Source organism: Struthio camelus, chromosome 4, assembly GCF_040807025.1.
Source record: "Struthio camelus isolate bStrCam1 chromosome 4, bStrCam1.hap1, whole genome shotgun sequence".
NCBI classification, from domain to species: Eukaryota; Metazoa; Chordata; class Aves; order Struthioniformes; family Struthionidae; genus Struthio; species Struthio camelus.
In genome coordinates, this window is record NC_090945.1 from 69,752,487 (window position 1) to 69,769,297 (window position 16,811).

General features: G+C 40.6%; 1 protein-coding gene across 20 annotated transcripts in view; it reads left to right on the forward strand.

Moving 5' to 3' along the window:
- Window positions 1-168: 168 nt before the first annotated feature.
- FAM184B (family with sequence similarity 184 member B) overlaps window positions 169-16,811 on the forward strand; it is a 51,503-nt gene continuing 34,860 nt past the window's right edge. For 5 of the 20 annotated variants that reach the window (XR_011141091.1, XR_011141089.1, XR_011141090.1 and 2 more), the window contains exons 1-3: window positions 335-2,015; window positions 2,247-2,339; window positions 4,532-5,460. Coding sequence is in view for 17 of the 20 variants with exons in the window: in XM_068943298.1 (XP_068799399.1) it covers window positions 5,326-5,460 (135 nt within the window). In the remaining 3 variants the exon portion in view is untranslated. Of the gene's footprint in view, window positions 294-333; window positions 2,016-2,246; window positions 2,340-4,531; window positions 5,461-16,811 lie in introns of those variants that run through there. The other 15 variants (XM_068943301.1, XM_068943303.1, XM_068943311.1 and 12 more) reach the window with 13 other exon arrangements.

A 16,811-nucleotide genomic window follows, 5' to 3' on the forward strand; every position in this document is an offset into this window, starting at 1 on the left:
GGGCGGGGCGGGGCGGGGCGGGGCGGGGGAATGGCGGGCGGAGCCGCCGCTGGGGCGCGGGCTGGGGAAGGTGAAGCGCGGGGAGGCCCGCAGCGGGCTCGCCGTCGCTCTCTGGGGGGGGCGGGGCGGTGGCGGGGGGCGGGCTCGGGCTCTCGGGGCGCGCCCAGCGCAGGGGCGGCTGTCTCGAAGCAAGCTCGGTCTCTTCCCTGCTGCCGCTGTGGCGTAACGTTGAGCGAGGGGATTTCCGGCGGCTCTGGGGAAGGGCATAGACAGCAAGAAAGGTTTAAAAACGGGTACAAGCTCGGCCCGCGAGCGCTGGGGGCGAGGGGGCAGGGCAGGGCGGAGGTGTGGGGGGCTCGGGGCAGGGCGTGGGGGGGCGGAAGGTGCCCAGAAGGGCACCGGGGAGCGGTGAGCTCCGCTCTCCGGTGCGATGAGGAGCCGGTTGCGGGTTGGGGAGAGCTGGCCGTCCGTGATGGAGCTCGGCTTGTTCCCTCTCCGCGTGAGGAGAAGCTGAGCTCAGCCGAGCAGCCTTGGCCGAGATGGCGGTGTGAGCGCGCGAGCTGCGTGCCGAGGAAGAAGTGTCGTTGTAGTGGTGCAATGAGTCTGCCGGCTTGGGGCTGCCCTCCGCCGCTCTCACGAAGCCCTCGCCAAACACGGTCGTCTGGAAGACACCACACCAGTTGCTTTTCGTAAACTGGAGCCTTACACCAGGGTGAATGGGGTAGCACGCAGACGGAGGCCGGCCTCCGTCCGAAAATAGTACAAGCCCTGCGGAGGGTGGTCGTTTATTGAGAAATCACCAAAAATTCACAGCTACGGTATCGAGAGGAATAGTTTTGGCTGTTTAAAGTTCGCAAGCAAGAGAATTAAGTGACGAAGGGAATTAAGTTAACTAAGTAACCAGTTACTTTGTTCCCTGGGTGAAGTGAGGAAGCTGAATCCAGGTTGCAGACTGTGTTTCTTACTGAAAAATTTACTGTTTCTTATCACCTATAAAGGGTGCTGAAGAGGTGAAGGATAGTATGGGGAAGAGGCAGTTGTTGGAATGCACGTTTCTGTGGTTTTTCCAGTTTGAAGTTTTTATTCGTATAAGTTTTCCCTTAAATTTTCAAGCGTTTGTTGTGAACCTACTGTTTTCCCAAAAACCCTTTAACTTGGGAACAGTAAGAAATTCTGTCTCTCATTGAAAAGCAGAAAGTCAGATGAGCTCAAACTCCAGAGCCTTGTTGGTTTCAGATGCCTCACTGTGAGACGGGAACCGGTATTTTGTGCCGAGTTTGTACGGGTGGGAATGACTACATCGAAACGCAGCACCAGACGATTCGTCGAGCGGAAACATTCTGCGCACATATTAATTACAGACTTACCGAGAGAATTCAAAAATGTGGGCAGAAAGGTTTAACTGTGCACTCTAGGAACATGAGGTGTTTAACACCTATTTGTGTTTGGGCTTTTTAAACAAATATTTAATTATCTCAAGCAACAGTAATTATTTATGAAGGACAAATGGCGTACCATCAAGTAGAAGTAGATCAAATAGCACCCTCCCTGAAGAAGAGTCATTTTTGTCTGTCCAACAGAAAACACCTAGCGAATAAATAGATAAGCACTAGGGGTCAGTCTTGTTTCAGATCTGGATCAACTCAGTATTTCTTTAAGTAGTAGGTTTTTATCCACAAAATAATCAACTGGTTTTCTCTTTACAATTCTCTCAAGGGTTGTCGGGTATGTGATCTGAATGTGGAGAATGGAGGGTAGCAGCCATACTAGGAAAAGAATTTTATTTTATAGATTAAAAATAAATTTTAAAATCACTTGTACATGTGGCAGAGAGGTTTTCTTTTACATATTGTACTACCATATTTATACTACCAAGTATGTTTAAAACAGATACCTACTCTTTAAAGATGAATCATATGTATTTTTTATTAACTTAACAAACCTCCAAACCTGTGGATTTGGCCTCATACCCTTCTGCTGCTCGAGGAGAACAGGAATGGCTTCTATATGCTCAGGTATAGTAGTAACATAGCATTGTATATGTTAAACAGCTTTTTTCTAAATGAAGGGTGAAATTAGTCTTGTGCTAGAGACTCACAAAAATCCTATCATTAACAGCAAATCCTTGATTTTTTTTTTTTTCAAGATCATATTTTCTAAGGAATTTACTGGGACTTATAAATAACAATCCTTCTTAAAGTTATGTTCTTTCAAGAATATAATGTGTAACTGTCTTTCTATTTAAGATATTTGTACCGGAAAATAAACATCAGTCAGCTTTTTTTCCACGATAGAAGTCTGTTTGTGGAGACAGGATGGAAACAGGAAGAAGAGAACAGGTAAAACTTTGTGATTTTCATGGCTTTACAAACCCAGGACTCATCTTTTAAGTGAAACTAATAATGCAAACTCAGTTCCTTTTGGCTTGCATGTGTTTGGCAGTCCAGTTGTTCTTGCCTGCATCTCACATCTACGGATGAGGATTTTCTCTGGTGAATACCTTGCAGTCCCTACAATAGATTTCAGCCAGGTTTTCAGATTTATCTCTTCCAGTTTGCCTTAAATATTTCTGCTAGACTTTGCGTTTCTAGGTAGAAATATAAGTCAAGCTTCTGCTGTGGTTAATTGAAGGGTTAGACATGCTGACTTTCTTGTCAGGGAAATATGCCACAGGAATCTTGATTCCCAGGATCTTGTATTTCATGAGAAGGTTTATAACACACTGAAGTAGGGTCACAGATGTGGAGCAGGGCCTGAGGGGTCAACATAAAGTGTAACAGTCTCCTTGTGATAACCCACAATTATTTTGTTTAACTGATTGAATAGTTTGCTGTCAGGGTTTTTGCAGGATGACTGTCAGGGCCCTGAGGGCCTAGCAGAGGGTTGATCTCATACTACAGCCTTTACCAAGGGGAGTGTATGCCTGGGAACTTTGTCCTCTACCTGCTACCTAATTTCACATTAGAAACTTGATTATCCTTAGCTTTTCTTCCTCTCTCAATCAGGACTGAACAGGTCAATTGGTTAAAAAAATGATTAGAATACAAGCAAACATTCACATTAAAAAATTAAAAAAAACCAGAGTAGCTCAAAATAAAGCAGTATGCAGAATAGCTATAGCTAACTAGCATTTGTCTGAATTTCAGGATAAGAATAATTTGCCAGTGACAAATTATGCTCTGCTAGAACACCACCTTGTAGCAAAGCCTCAGTTCTCTCTTCCCCTTTCCCCCCCTGCCCCCCTGCAAATATATGAACTGCCAGCTTGAAAAAATCTTAGTCATTTTTCCAGTGCAACTGAAGATCTGAGCTCCTCTTCTCTATCTGTCCATATGCTGGTGTCTCAAGTCTCCATCCAGCCATGTGTTCTAGGCCAGTGATGTCCTCTGCCATTCAGCAGAGGAAACATAAACATTATTTGTCTTATCTGTGAAGTTGGGTGATAACATAGGTAAACTTCTTATAAGTACTTTTGAAATATTTTACATTTTTCTTAATTTCCTTTGTATTTCCACTCAATTTTGTTCACTTTCTCAGGACAAATGCTTATATAATTGCGCTATACCTTTGTGTGTGTTCGCTTGATCGTCCTAATAAACTTAGCAATTTTATCAACATTTGACAGATGATTACGTTCCTACACTTTTTCTCCCTTACACTGGTGACCGGGTAGAGAAGATACTATAACGATATTGACTCAGTTAAACTTAAGTGTGAGTACACATCTTATCAGATAGCAGGTAATTGACAATGGAGGATCAGTATTCCCTAATCACAGGAACAGCTTCCTGGGGTGAAGCTTCTTTCTGCCTTCAGAGCTTTGGAGTCCTTTTTCTTCCAGCAGTTAAAGGGTTTGGTTTCTCTGTCCTAAGGTCCTCTTTTCTTATAACTTCTCACTCCCTCCTCTACCCCCTACCTGCAGGCATTCTTTTTTTGCCAGTCTTTTTCCTTGGAGTGCCTGTTTTTAACAGTGCCTTATCTCTTTTTGCCCTCACTGAGGATTTCCTTTTTCAGATTCTTTTTGCCCTGCTCTTAGCTGACACTGGATAATCCTGCCTTTCCAATTCCGGTGGTCCTGAGAAGGCTCTTTTGCACAGCCCAGCTAGCAAGGCTCCCCCCTCCTCTAGCCTGAGAAGGATGGGAAGAGCCGCTGGGCGGCAGTGGCAGCCGTACCTGCACGGGGCGGGTGGGGGGGCGGCTGTCTGAGCGGGGATGAGCCCTCCCCTCCTCCGCGGGGCCCCTTGCGCTGGCTGCAGCGACACATCAAAGGGGTGTGGAGCAGCTCCCTGCTTCTCTCTTCCCTGCTCTTCCCCCCTTTCCTCTTCTCTCCTCTGTCTTCACCCCTTCCCTGCTTTACTTCTCCTCCTCCCCATTTCTTCTATACTTGTTTAAACACATCCACTAACCCCCTTTTTCTTGCATGACCCTTTACTGAGTCTTTCTTCCTTTAAAACCATTTCATCTTAACAGCTTGGCTTTTTTTTTTTACCTTCTGACTTTTCTGGGTTTTTTTCTTTCTTTCTTTTGGTAGATTTAGAAGCCTTATCACTTGGAACAAAGAGAAGGGCTGCAAATAAAGAACAAAAAATGCCTGGTAATCTAGACAGTATCTTTCCAGCACTTTTCTGACACGTTTTGTGCATCTGAGGGAGACTAACCAGTCTCTTCTGATGGCAGGCAGACTGCCTGGATCCTGTACATCTCTCCCAGACTCAGCAGTGTTCAGCTGTGTCCCTTAGCTGGAAGAACCACTTCGTTGTCCTTTCAGCAGATCAGCGAAAATAGAACAAGATTCTCTTCATCACTCTATTGGCCCATCCAGCCTTGGAGGGATCTGCCAAAAAAGCAGAGTTTCCAAAAAGTGCCAAAGCCATCCTCTCTGATGACCTCCCCAAACCTTTGGCTGCCCAAGAAGGCAACGTGATTTAATCTGCAGGCGATCTCTGTACTGGATCCCCAGCAATGTCTGTGCTGCTGGCAGTATGGCTGGCTCAGCGTCTCCTGCGGGGAATTTGTAGCATCCAGCCGCTGGCATCTTCTCCTGGCAGAAGCTCAGCCATTTGAAGAGAAGGGGAGGGGAAAAAAATCCCGGTCAGGATGTTTGCACACGCTGTCCCCTACCTCCTCGCCTGGGTGCTTTGCTGAAGGATTGAGAGGCACGCACGAAGGCAGGGAGGCAGGCAGCTGCTCCAGCCGGCCCCGGCTGGGGCTGGAGTTGCCCCAGTGCTGCGGAGGGTGAGCGTGTGGGACGCGCCACGGCGGCGAGCGGCGGGCAGCGCTCAGAGAGGGCACGGACGGACCCGGCTGGAAGATCGCGCAAGCCTCATGGCCTCTGGCACAAGCAAGGTTCAGCAGCCCGGCACTTGCCACGGAGCTGACGGCGCTCGCTGCAGCTCAGCAGGAGAAAGCAGCCGGGGGCTTCACGTGAAAATGTGCAAGAAGATCGCCCAGCTCACCAAGGTGGGGCCCGGGGCGAGGCCACCTGGCCGCGGGTGGCGGGGGCTTGTCCCAAACTTCCTTTTTGGGTGATGCTTGCCTGAGAGGAGGGAAGGGAAACCTGGGCTGTCTTGTAAGGCGGTTCCTGGAAATACCGGTGCGCGCAAACTTCCTTCCAAGCAGGTCGCCCGTGGGTGCTGCCCTCGCCCTTGCAGCTGACGAGCCACGGCTCGCAATTAGCGGCCCAAATGAGTGCGCTACAAGAGCGAAAAGAGCTCAAGGTCTGCAAAGACAGGGCGTTTAAAATGTTTGTGTGTCTATCTGCTGCTTGGAAGAGTTGACCCTTTCTAGCTTTTATCCTAAATCGCAGAGCTCAGAATTCATTTGCCTTTTGCTGGTTTTCAGGTAATATTGTTGCAATGCTACAACTAAATTATGCTACTAGAGTGTAATATTGCTCGTTGCCTTATACTTGCTTGTTACTGATGGGCATAAGTTGAACTATATTAAGTTACCTCAGTAAAAGACAGGAGCTGGAGAAGAGGCAGGGCTAAATTGTATAGAATATTATACTAAAACTTTTTAGTCAGTCCTGAGCAATACTAATAAATATTTTGAGCATCTTCTACGCCATGTTAAGAAGCAAGAGAAAATCTATAGCAGGTGGCAGGTATCTTCTGTGCTATTTTTATGCTGCACCTTTGTCAGTGGGGGGAAAAAAAGCTATTTCCTACCCTGCTACTCCTGTCAAATAGCAGCTTTTACATGTTCTGTAAGCTTCCCCACAACTGATAAAGACATTTAATTTGTTTCGTAACCTCTCTTCTCTTCATTAGAAATGAAAAAGCACTGCCTATAAATACAGGATAAAGATAAAACAGTAGGAAATCATTAAAATATTGAAGATAGCGTGGCTTCCTGGTTGCAACTGCCATTATTCTTATCTAATGATGACTGCATCTGATAATGTATATCATGTGTAGGAATACTTATGCAAGGATTACATATACATACATATGCAGGGGTTTCGATTGTATTTTTTAATAATAATACTTGTACACAATCTAATACTTATTTTTTGCCCAGGGATGTACATACTGCATTTTAATGTACATTTTTGATTCTGTAATAATTGTAAACTAACTGTCTAAATACATACCACATTTTTATTATTTCAAATTTTTTATTATTTCAAATACAATTATATTTTTAGCAATGAGCTCTATAAAAGTTCTTAGAGAGACACACTGTTTATTTATTAATACCATTCGTGGTTCCTCAGCCACCATGAAATATGTATGAAGGACAACAGCAAATTAGGTTAAGATTTCCTGAGTTGTCCCCTTATTTTTTGTCTGCTCACTGTCTTTGATCATCTTGACCCTCTGAGTCATTTACACCTACTCAAATTATCTGTTTCATAGCATAGAAAATTTGATGAATTAATGTGGGTTCATCCATAAGTATCACTTCAAAAAATCCCTTTTTATTACAAAAGCACTAGCCAGGCACCTATTTTTTGATAGTTGATTGTACTTCACAGTAACGGGAGCTGGAGAATCACCAGCTCCTTCTTTGTGATGGCTGACCCATTTCTCAACAGCAGCCTTAGAGCATACTGATGGGATCTGTGCAAAGAAGCTTGTGTTCAACTTCTCAAGTCTCAAGCTCGCCTCACTGAACTCACTCTGTAGAGATTTCAGTGCCTTCCTTTCTATATAAAATGAAGATTATTTTTAAAGACTCTGTATATAATTGAATTTTGAGGGAAAAATACCTTTCATTCTTTTCTAAAAACATTCTATTTCTTTATAAAGCTCCTCTTTGGGTTGGGGGAAAATATTCTGAGAGCTGTTTTATCAACAAAAAGGGGGGAAAATTTCACCCCAGTGCAAAATATCCTGGCAAAAATTGATTAAGGCCTTCATCAAATTGTATGCAATTTTTTTTTCAGAATCTCTTGCTAAATTTCGACTGTTAAAAAGTTGGAGGGGTAATTTCTTTACTTTTAATAGAAATCATCCTCTGGATACTTTTAAGTCATCTAAAATAAAGAAATTTATACCTGAGGCTCAAAAAAGTACTTCTGAAAAAAAAATCATCCTGTTATGGGAAGTGATATATAAGAATCAGTTTTCTTTACAATAAAACCATGCTTATCGAGAACTCGGGGCAGGACTGGAATTTTAATCTTATGCTTTCTCTTCTAAATTCTGGTTAGAGTATTGCTATACCAATAGCAAACATCCATACCAAAAGTGAAACAGCAAAATCTGAGACCAAGTTAGCTGGGAGGGAAAAAAAAAAAAAGGCTGAATGGAGAATTTGTTATAATAGATCATTTCTTGGCCTAGGAACTTTGAGGACTCCTTTTTGAATCGCTCTCTTTTCTTGGCTATATTGCAGTTGGAATAATTATAATAAATTTCCCCTTAACTTTAAGTTGCCAGTAGCGCTAACCTCTGCTGACTAGTGTGTAATGCTGCTCTCTGTTCTGTAGCTCTAGTGATGTCAGTTTTTCGGTGATGGGGAAATAATATTTTGTGAACGATCTAATTACTCATCAACTCTGTATTGTGCCAGAAGGAGAAATGAATACAAAATATTTAAATTAGGCATAGGATACAGAGACTGCTTTGCATCCTGTTTCTCTGCGGTATGGTCAGTAGTGGCCTCCGTCTCCTGCTATCAAAGACAAAGGAGCAGTTTGCAAAGGCATCAACAGCAGAACTGAACTGATAAAGCAGTAGCATCATGGCATGAAGTGCTGATTACATGGTAAGGCATGGATTGGGATTCTCCATACGTAATCAAGACACTGAGATCTTGCAAGTTATGCCAGTTCTACTGCCTTGCTATTTCTGTTTTTGAGGAGGTAGCTTATAGTAAAGTTTTCATCCCTTTAGTCATGTGCAGGTTTTTTTCTGTTCTGCACCTTTTTGGCTGTAGTTGCAAAAATACCAAACTGTAGCATTTCTGTTTTGGGCAGCAAACTACTGCTTTTTATAGCCTGTGTAGAGGCCACTTATTGGTGACTTTAAATGCCTGGCCCTTGTACTCTCAAAGATTTTTTTTTTTTTTTTTTTTTTTTTTTTACTGTTGACAGCTCACTGAGCACATTCAGTCGGTGCATGTTCAGTGGGTCCAACATAGACTAAAAGCATCAAACCTACTCTGTCCAGACCTGCTAGTGTTGATCTATCCTTGTGTTTATGTGTTTGGGAGTCTTTGGGATGAAAAGTAGTACTAGTTATCCAGTAAATTGGAAGTGATGTAAAAGTACATCAGTTTGAAGATGTGAAAATGAATAATTTTAATTACTGTATAGTGAATGTGTAAGTACGTGACATACCAGAATTTTTCATGAGCAGAGCTGATTTGAGGAGGGATTTAGAGTTAATGGATCCACAGAACTTCAGTCTGGAAAAATAATGTGTGCACTGAGCATATATGTAGGTTTATTGTCCTGCCTTTGCCTCACCCCCCAAAAAAGTAAGGTGGCCTTTACATTTCAAGACATAAGTGAGCACAGGCCCAATTTTACCCCTGGAGATCCAGCTTCCTACATTTGAAATACACAAATGAAATAATGGCAGGGTTTGATTGTTCATTGTTTTTTTTTTTCCATTAAAGCCTCAGTTCACAGTGCTAAATGAATGTGTGAGACAAACAAACAGTTTTTGTTTGAAACGTGTAAAAACAAAAATAAAAAAGGGTTTTTTTCCCACCTGGATGCAAAGAGAAGATTGAAAACAGGAATTCTAGAGGCTGAAAAGGAGATTAAAATAATAAATAGTTATATTTTTTAGTGCCTAAAGTTGGCAATATTGTGCATGTGATAATTTTGTTCTGTGGATGTTTGGATACCTGGTCTCTTAAGAGACAGAATTGTGCAGATTCCAGGAGCTTCCAGATCATGGCTTTGGTTAGGATCCTACTGTTGTCTCTTAGCAGCATGCAAGAGAATGGAGTCTAAAGCTGATTTCTAGTTTCTGTAAATACATATAAACAGGCAGAGGTGGCATGTTGACTTTAAGCTGCCTTGATTTAGTTGGATTGTCACCTTAAAATGGCTTAGCCTATGAACGTGAGGACCTGAGGTAAGACGACTGTATTGTTCAATCTTGGAAATGAGAGCAGGATTCAAGGTAAAAGGACCTCAGGGTGAGACATAGCTAGAGAATCAAGTACAAACTAGAAGGTATCAAGATGTATCGCAGGTTATAATAGAATAATTCTGGAATATTCACCTGATACTGACTTCCTGAAGCAGTCTTCCTTGACCTATTGCTTGACTCCAGAGACTCTAGCTTTGCAAGGGCTGACCAGTATGAAGAAGTCCTAGTAGCCAGTATACTAAAAGAAGACTGGACCTAAGTGTGGAACTTATCTAATGAGAATCGTCTTCACTGCAAACCTGAAGTTTTAGCAAACTTTGTCAGTCACAAGCTACGTAAAAAGTTTTAAAGACCTAGTAAGATTAGTGCGTTTGGGTGAGACCTGTCTAGGCCTTCAGAATTTTGACCTTAAAATCAAATAACACTGCAGCTCTTTCCAGCTGAACTATGCTTTGAGCTTTCACCAGAAAACTTGCAAGATTTATGAACTTACAGAAATTGAATCACAAAAGTTCAACTTGCAAATGGAAAAGTCCATCTGTAGCTGTGACTCACAGATAAAAACAATACAGCTCAGATATTTTTTCTGCAACATGAGCGCGTTCAGATCAATAAAGAGTTGAAGTTAGTGCGTTTTCCTGGTTGTAGCAGAATGCGTGACTTTGTACTTGTAATTAAGTTTAGTCTTCTCCATCAGAAATTGCAGCCTTGGCACACTAGGTTTCGTGCTTGCCAGTTTTTTTTTTTATTTCTGATCTGTTTAGCAATAATACAGAGTTTTAAATGCATGGCAATTTTTATTAGAAACTTTGGGCTCACTTGCTGCCTCATGCTATGCGTTTTTAACATCTACTGTGTAATATAGGATTTTGATGTGCTTATTGATTCTCAGGACAGTCCTTTTCACTTGAGATAGGATGAGAAATGCAAATAAACTGTCAAAGAAGAGTGCTGAAGAGAGTGAATCAGCTTTCATTTGAGAGGCAGTTCTAGCAGGGCTCGCAAGAGCTAGATATATTGCAGGCATTTATGATGTTCAGGCTTCTTTCTTTCTTCAAACATCTGCCTGTGGGACAAAAACCAAACGTGCTGCCCTGGACTTCAGTCTCTGGAATGAAGCCTAATTTGAATAGGTAGAGTAACAGGGTGGATGGTGACTTTAGCAGGTAATCAGAAAACTGTCTAAGCCGCAAGACTGTCCTTTCATACTTCTGTTTCCTTCTTTGAGAGAAATTACTGGAGACTAACGGAGGAATATTTTTAATGAAGGTAGATAGCTACCCCGAAACTCACTTTTGTTAGGGATCCATCTGACTCTATATTCGTCATTTGGGAGCTTGTTCTAATAAGCACATTTTTAATTGCAGTATTTGTGGTTAAGTAGATTACGTTAGTCCAAAAATCAAGTGGCCTGGAAAAAAATTTTGTTCATGTATATTGAAAACTGTGGGCCTAAACAGAGGGACAGACAGAGCGCTGACACAGGGAAAAGCTAATTGCTGATAAAACACAATAAGAACTTTTTTTTTTCCCTACAGGAGAACTAAATGTCTCATAGGCACACGTATGCTTGTCTTCTAGAACAGGAAGCATAAGCAGATGTTCTTTAATCACCAATTGGAGTAGTTCAAAATGCTCTGTACTCCAGCAGCCTATTCCCACCAGTCACCAACTCAGTCAGCAGAACAGAAAATATGAACATTATTTAATAAGCTTCAGTGGGAAATTCATCAGATAAGCAAAAAACAGTTTCATTAGTTATTTAAAGAAAGATGTCTGACTTCTGCATGAAAGTGTACGAGGTATACTCTCATATTTAGTTCCATTAGCTTCACTCTACAGGTGGAAGTTTACAGAAGAATTAGCAAGCGGCCTGGGATGTGTATGAGATTGTAGACTGTTTATTCCGCTCCAGCATTTTGCAGCATAGCTCTGTGTCAGATCTTTTACCCTATTTTGCTTTAGTGCCCAGAAAAATATCTGGTAGGTTTAGGGATGAAATGTGATTAAATTAAAAAGGTTTACTCTGGAAGTGCCTATCAACTGTGCGAGCACTTCTAACATCTACTCATGTTTATAGATGAAATGCTTTGCCTTTTCACAAAGTTTAAGGTAAGTTCATTGATCTTAATTATTGTGATGCCTTAACAGTACTCTCTAATCAATGCTTACAGTATCTCAGCTGAAGTGCAGTTAGGGGTTACACTAACAGAGCTCTGCTTTGAGCCTTTTTTGATCTCGGCTCTCCAGAGAGGTGTTCAGCATTTTGCAGAAGTGAAGCAGAGTGTAACGGCATAAAAACTAGGGCCATGCTTTTGGAGCAGCAATATTTTTCCCTGGGCAAGCATTATAGCTACTCATTTCCATGTAGACAAAGAAAGATCTTTTTATAAAGCTGCTTACACTATGTCCTAGAAAGACTAACCAAATCAGTTATCGATATCCTCATGTACTTTACTTGATTTTATGATTTTTATGTACAATTTTCTTCTGGATTTCAAAACTAACATTATTTTTGCCTATCAGCTGACAAAAATGTGCAAACTAAGGCAAGATCTCTCAACGTTATTGTCATAACTATCCTTTCCTTAGAGAACTAGAAGGGAACTCCTGGATCATTAAGTCTGCGTGTTATGTCATATTATTAACATACTGTGTTATTAAACCGCGATATTAAAAACGATATTAAAACCACGGTTCCTATTAGAAAGCATTCCAGAATTTCATTATTTAGATGGCTAGAAATATTATTTTAAATTTCTAAATCCCACAGTACCCATTTTTATTTTCTCATATCTTGAATTAATTTACCTTTGTCTTTTTTGCCCTCTCAGTTGTTTATTATTTTGATACATTTATAGGTTATTACCTGATTATTACCATATTCTCTCTTAGCCCTTACTTCACAAAGCTAACCAAGCAAAACCTCTCTGATTTTGTCTCATAAGAGTTCTGACTATTCATTCCTTGCACACGTTCTAATCTGAATTCATCTTCCTTGGGCCTAATTATGAGAACCATATACTAAAGATAAACATGAATTTCAGTTAGCTAGCGAAGATCTCAGGGCAAGATTGAAAATGATGGAGAGGCACTGAAAAACTGGGCTAAAATAATACCTGTGAGTTATATAACTCCTCAATATTTCAGAATACTTTAAAATACTGAAGAGTTAAACCGGGATGTTTAGCAGTCTTGTTTTTTTTCTAAGAATGCAGGCAATTAGCTTTTCCCTGTCTAAGCACACTGAAGATTTAATAGTTTATCATGTTTGTATGCTCTATCTGCTGCGAGGGATTCGCATTCAAAAATGATGAACTTGTATGTTCCAGCGTTACACCGTAGGTGTGTGTGTGTATGATAGCAAAGAAGCTCCTCCCGGATCGTCAGTTCTGGGCTACAGTCTAAACATTTTCTATATGATTTTAGCTTTAACCTGGTTTCTTGAAAACTATGGCTAGTGATGGATACTCAGAATATATTGCGTTTCCTGTGGGCTTCTTGGCATCTTTATGTATTGGAATTACCTTTTTGCTATACACATTTTTCAGTAACTTCGTCGAGTCTGCAGAATATCAGACAGCTGTAGTAATCGACAACTAAAAGCTGCTTTTGTATTGGAAATTATGGACCAAATTCAAGTCGCTATTTCAAGGAACCCTACTTAATGTTTTTATATAAAATGTCATGCATTTTTGTCAATATGCATGTTACAGGCAAAAAGTAATAACATATGTAGTGACCAATTAATTGCACACAAGAGAATTACATAGTTTTTGTCTTTTCAACTTCCAGCTTTTCATCACTGCTGTACAGAAGTACCCTTTTTAGTGACTTTATAAACTATATCTCTCTACTAACAATTTTTTAAACAGTATATTGATGCTAGCATTTTACAATTGAGAAAATACTCAAATTAGAGGTCAATGGTCGGTTAGAAGTCAACTCAGTTAGCTTAAGACATTCTCAGGCCGTTAAATATTCCAGAGCAGTGGATTTAGACTTCTGAACGCATTATTGTGTTGTATATGGTGTTATGGAATATTTTTATCCATGCAGCACTACTGTGTTCTTTTTTCCCTGAAGTCATGTCTTCATTAGGTAAGACTGTTTCCTGTTTATTAATACAACTGTTGCACTGAAGTAGAACTACAAGTTGCCTTGAGTACAGTGAGTTCTTAATCACATATCCCCTGATTTTCCAGATGGGGAATATGTATTGGATCATATTGAAGCTCCCTACCTGCTTGTACACTGAGGTATCCTTGCGGTCAGGGTGCCAGCAGGGAATGTAATCGGGTCTGAGCCATGATGACAAGCACTTCCTGGTCCTCCAGTGGAGTCATTGTTTACAATATGACTATGACTCTGTATGTTGTCAGGGGCTTTTGGGGCTTAGAGCTTTAATATTTAAAAATTAAAGCCTAATTAAAAAATAAAAGCATAAACATTAATATTCTGGATAGCTCTTATGCATATGCTTAATAAGACGGTATTCCTGAAGTGGGATTGTGAGTAGTGGCTAGATTCAGTCTAGCTCCGTTTGAAGGAGTGTTAGCAAGCATGGGGGTTACCATTCCAAATATTTGGGTGAAAATACCCATGTGGGTATCTGAGTATCAGTGCAGTATTAGGATTTCTAACCTGTCATGTTGATTCTGGCTTTTACTGTACTACTTTGAGAGGGAGGAGAGAAACTGAAAGAAAAAGATCTTATTCAAAACGTCGTATGCTGTGGAGGACTTAAATGAGAACAACCTGAGATCCATCTGGGCTGGAAGCTTATCTCCGGCAGTGCCTAGAGAGTCACAGGAATATGGCAAGCCATCTCTAGTGCACTTTGCAAGGTGCTCTCCCTACTTCCACTCATTGTGTGAGTTTTCCAGAGACAAAGTATCTTAGTATTTAATAGCCCTCAATGGATTTTTCTCCAGTAAGTTTGTCCCGTCACTTCTTGAACCCACGTGAGCTTTCAGTGTTCCAGCTTCCTGTGGCAGGGTATCTATGCTTAGTTTGCATATAACATGAAGAAATATTACCTTCTATTTATTTTAACCAGCCACCTCCTCCTTTCGTTTGCTATTTCATAGTTCTTACATTGAAAAAGGTGTTGAATAGTCATTCTGTATTTACCTTCTCCGTTCTACCTATAATAGTAGGGACAGCATGGATGGGATTCAGTCTCAGGTTAGGGTGCTTTAATTTAGGGGTCTTAATGTGCCCTGTATGTCCAAGCTACCAATATAATCAGTACAGCCTAGAGCGTAGTTTAGCACAGCAACCGTTAGGGACTGAACTCTGTTCCATATATTATCTAAAACTGGTTCCATGTGAGATGTCCTGGCATACCCTGTCTAGTTCCAGAAAGGCATAGCTCTCCTGTAAAGCCTGCAGCATATTAGACAACCTTGTGTGGCTGTCTCAGGCAACTATGGCATATTAAATGGCACCTGGTCCCTGAGTTTAGACAACTGAATTGAGCCCTTGGCATCCACTTCAGAGTGAGCTGACTTGCTCTCAGGTCTCTTACTGACTGGATATCTGTTGACTGACAGTAATAGGAATTCAGGCAATTGGCACACAAGTGAACACCTAAATCTCAGTATTTTAATCTCTAAGAATGTTAGCCTATTTTCCCTTCTTAGTTGCCTCTTTTTCAGGCTCAAGAGTCTTGCTTTATTTTGTTGCTTCTTGTGTAGAAGCTTTTCCACAACTGATTATCCTTGTTGCCTTTTAGCTTACCTTTTTCCAGTTCTGTTATAGTGTTTTGAAAAGGGAGGACCAAAACTGCATGCAGTATTCAAGATGTGAGTGTATGATCTGTCAGTGTGTATGGAAACTGAGATTTGCTCTTTTAAAGTGAATTACTTTCCATTTATCTGCAGTGATTGTTATCTGCCTCTTTAGTTTGTCAGGTTCTTCTGCAAATGCTGTAGTCAACTTTTGCTTTTGATATTCATTTCCTTTTCAAATTATTTATGAAGATAGTCAATACTATAGGTGCTAGTGCAGTTCCCTAGAGGCTCCACTCGTGATCTTTATTGTGAGAACTGACTATTTACTCCCATCTTGTTTATGCAAAGATCATCTTTTTTGCCCTTAGCAGCTTAGTTTCTTCACGAAACTTTGGTGGGGAGCTTTGTTAAATGTCTCTTGGAAACCCCAGTAAATTGCATCAACTGTGTCTGCCTCGTCCAGACTCTCTGAAAGAACTCAAATAGATTGTGAGGCATGACTTCCCTTTACAAAAGCTATTTGGACTCTTGCTATATATAGCCTTATTAATCAGAGTTGTAATTTATATAAGTGGAAACAGGTTAGTAGAGGATACTGCTCAGCAAAATTATATTTTCATGAATTTTATCCGGTCTATTTATAGAGGCAGAGAATATATTTAACCATAGGAAAATAAGAGTATGAACTGCATATTACTAGGATGAGAAAACTGCAAGGCAAATCTGACAAGTTTTGTCATCCCAGTAAATGGTCACTGAAGAGCTTAGTAAAAATCTCCACAGCCCTTAGCATACTGCGGCTTTTCTGAATGGATATACAGCATAAACTGTGCAGAAAAAAGCAGCAACCTTTCTGTTTATATAACAGCAGCAGAGGATCAGTGAAACATTCACATGTGGCCCCGCTGTTGAGTTTGTTTACAACAGCAAATAATTTAGATTTTGGTGCCTACAGTAGTAGAAACTGGGATTATTAATACATGGATACCTGAGAGTTTTGATGGTTTCTTTTTTTTAAGAAGCAAAGCATGTAGAAATAAAAATCTCTCTCATGTAAATGTCATACTAACTGATTTTTATTCTACTTTGTAGTTATACACAAAATTGACAAAAAAATTATAGTACTTTTGCTATTTAGGTTTTGCAAAACGATTTCAAAGGTATTTAGTTAAGGATTTTGACAGAGCAGATGTAATATGAGTCAGGAACTTCAAACAAAAAGGTTTATAACACATCAGATTGTAGGGAGGCAGATGCTACAAATATCTGGGTTAGAGCTTGCCGTATTTCACATATTAATTAATGATGTGGAAGTAAAAATGAACAACATTAAAATTCACAGATGACATTAATTCGGGGGGGAATCACAAACACCTAAATAAGATGGAAAGTAAAACGAATATAGAATATTCATTTACAGAATATAGATGGCAATGAGTATATAGATGGAAATACAGATGGAAATACAAAATAGAATGAATATATATTGAAAACAAAAGAAATTGCACTTAGTTTGGAAAAA